At 41.0% G+C, this 2,943-nt stretch overlaps 1 protein-coding gene across 1 annotated transcript in view; it reads right to left on the reverse strand.

Annotated features, from left to right (window-relative positions):
- The window catches only part of Ndst3 (N-deacetylase/N-sulfotransferase (heparan glucosaminyl) 3), a 143,274-nt gene that overhangs the window by 15,357 nt on the left and 124,974 nt on the right, over positions 1-2,943 (reverse strand). The window contains exon 11 of the mRNA XM_013023762.1: positions 682-791. Coding sequence (XP_012879216.1) covers positions 682-791 — 110 coding nt within the window. The remainder of the gene's footprint in view (positions 1-681; positions 792-2,943) is intronic.

Raw genomic sequence — 2,943 nt, forward strand, 5'->3', positions numbered from 1 at the left:
GGTGCTGTGGCTCAAGTGGTAGAGCGCTAGCCTTGAGCTGAAGAGCTGAGGGACAGTGCCCAGGCCCAGAGTTCAGGCCCCACGACCGGGACCCAAAAAAAAAACAACAACAAAACAAAACAAGACAAACAACAAGAAGAGCAAACTCCACATATTAAGCCAGTGCCGTTAATCCCTGAGGTTTCTGAAGGCGGAATGACGTAGTCAGATTTACAGTGAGTAAAGAAGCCCAAAAAGAAAGTAGGCCACTGTTGTGTATTCAGTCACCTAGTGGGCCATTTCCTGATGCATGACATTGTTTCTGAAACCCACATGAAGATCCATAGTGAATCACTCTTTATTTTCTGAAAGGTCCAATGCTGTCCTTTAAGTAGGCTTGGTCCTTACCAACTTATTACATACATTCTCTCTTAAGGTTAGTTGTTGGTTTGATGCTTCATAACTATTTTGTTTCTCTACTTTCCTTCCAGGGCAAATCTTTGTGTAGTTAGGCATCAAAAGATGACTCAGAACATGTCATGGTCACAGTTTAAATGTTCTTTTCCCAGAGATGAATGCCAATCTAGAAAACAATTACTACCTAAGAAACAGCTCACCAGACAATTATATCACCAAGTCACATTTTTTTTCAAATAAGTTCTCTGGTAAAACGTTTGTAAGCTAATTAAAATATAAACTTACGTTAAAGCTTCTGAGTAATTATAATGAGGAGCGACTCCTAGAAACTTCTGCACTTCATCCATCACTGTGGCGGGGTCTGTTCTTAGCTGCTGCCCATCGATAATTAGCAACTAAATTACCAAAGGAATAATAACAAGGAAGAGATGGTACATGTTGAAGAAATATATGTCAGTTGTTGTAATGAAAAAAATCACTATGCTCTGCACTTATTCAGACACTGTCTTGAGGGGATTTGCATGCCTTTAGATTGCAACTAGGTCATCCTCATTAATGACCTGGAACAAGAAATAAATCATGCTCATTAAGCACACTAGTGTGTTTTGTTGTCTGAAAAGTCAGCAGACACTATGAAACCAAACACCTCCTGTAAGGACTAAGGGTACTTAGAAATGTGACTACAGAAATCACAAATGAATACCAAATTTGAAAACAAACAAAGCGATGAATTCCCTCAGTCATGTTGAGGAGGAGGGCTAAAGAAAAGAAGGATTATATGCAGGCTGACCCAGTGTAACAATGAGATGTACAAGACACTATGTTGAAAACAAACTTTACAACTTGTGGGGGGAGGGAGGGAGGGAGTAGTTGAGGAGGTGGGGAGGAAAGGGATGGTAGGGGAAAAACAAAGGAGGGGGTAACAATGCTCAGTAGGAAATGGACTCATTACCTTACTCATGTAACTGTAACCCCTCTGTACACTATTTTTACAATAAAATTATTAAAGAAAAGAAGGATCATAAGCCTAACTATAATAGACAGAGAACTTGTCTTTCTTCACAGTTCAATCCGGAAGAATATGATGGGTATTTGAACTGTTTTGTCTCCTCACTTGCACCTGCAAATGCCCATGATGATCACTAAGAGCAGGAGACCAGCTTGGCATCTCTGCCTCCATCTGTGCTTGGAGCTATTCTCTCTGCAGTTCCTTTTGCAACCACCTTGGAATTGAGGAAGGCAGGACTGACAAAAAACACTTTGTGACAAGAGTTGAAACTGGCCCATACACAACATTGTCTTTCTTGTCCTGACCAGCCACTGGCTGCCTAATCATCCTCAGATACTGATCAACCAGATCAAGGGGATGACATCTGTGACTGGAGCTATTTACCTGCAATGCATCTCTCTCTCCCGTGTCCCAGTTCTTCTTCTATGTAAACCTAAAACTCAAGTCTGTACTGGACATGCTTACACAATGTGCTTCTATTGTATAATAAATCTTTCTCTTCAAGTAGTACTGTTTGGCACATTCCAGCCAGTGACCAGACCTGATATGTGTAACCCCTTGGAGATGGGTCTCTAGCCTAGAACTTCCAATACAGTTTGAAGAAATTCTAAATGAATTCTATAGAAACTCTACATAGTTTGAAGAAATTTTTCAATAAACCACATGGAGAAGACAAGATTCAAAGAGAACCTTAATGGGGATAGAAAATTCTTCAGGAGGGGCTGGGAAGGTGGCTCAGTGGTAGAGTGCTTGCTTGCATGCATGAGGCCCTGGGTTCAATTCCTCAGCACCACATAAGCAAAAAGAAAAAAGCTGGAAGTGGCGCTGTGGCTCAAGTGGTAGAGAGCTAGCCTTGAGCTGAAGAGCTGAGGGACAGTGCCCAGACCTAGAGTTCAGGCCCCACGACCGGACCCCTCCCCCCAAAAAAAGAAAATTCTTCAGGAAATGCAGGAAGAATTTGTGATTCTGGTGATGGTGGACCCAGCGAAATGTTAGTGTCCCCTAATGGAGCCCTCTGTAATGTAATTCTTCCTCATATCTCTCTTCTAGTATTTGCTCCTTATCTACACTAGAACTAATCTACCATAGTACTCCTTTCAATAATGGATGTATCCTGCAATTTCTATATGTAACATAGCTAGTGAACATATGAACTATAACTAATGTCAACAAATTGCCGTCTTAACTTTTACTCAATTCTAATATGTTTAATTAGCCATATATGGTAGCAGCTGTTATACTGGACAGCATGGTTTTAGATGTAAGTACACAAAGCTTTAGTACATCTGCTGTCACTGGATTGCTTATAGAGTCCATTGTATGGACTGAGTTGTATTCTTTTTTTGTTTGTTTTTTAATTTTTTTTATTGTGAAAGTACTGTACAGAGGAGTTACAATTACATGGGCAAGATAATAAGTGTATTTCTTATCAAGCATTGTAGCCGGCCTCCTTTGTTTCCCCTTCCCATCCCTTCCCATCCTCCCCTCCATCCTCCCTGCCCCGCCCCCCTGCACGAAAGTTGTAAAGTTCATTTTTG

The sequence above is a fragment of the Dipodomys ordii genome, unplaced genomic scaffold (assembly GCF_000151885.1).
Source record: "Dipodomys ordii isolate 6190 unplaced genomic scaffold, Dord_2.0 Scaffold70, whole genome shotgun sequence".
NCBI classification, from domain to species: domain Eukaryota; kingdom Metazoa; phylum Chordata; class Mammalia; order Rodentia; family Heteromyidae; genus Dipodomys; species Dipodomys ordii.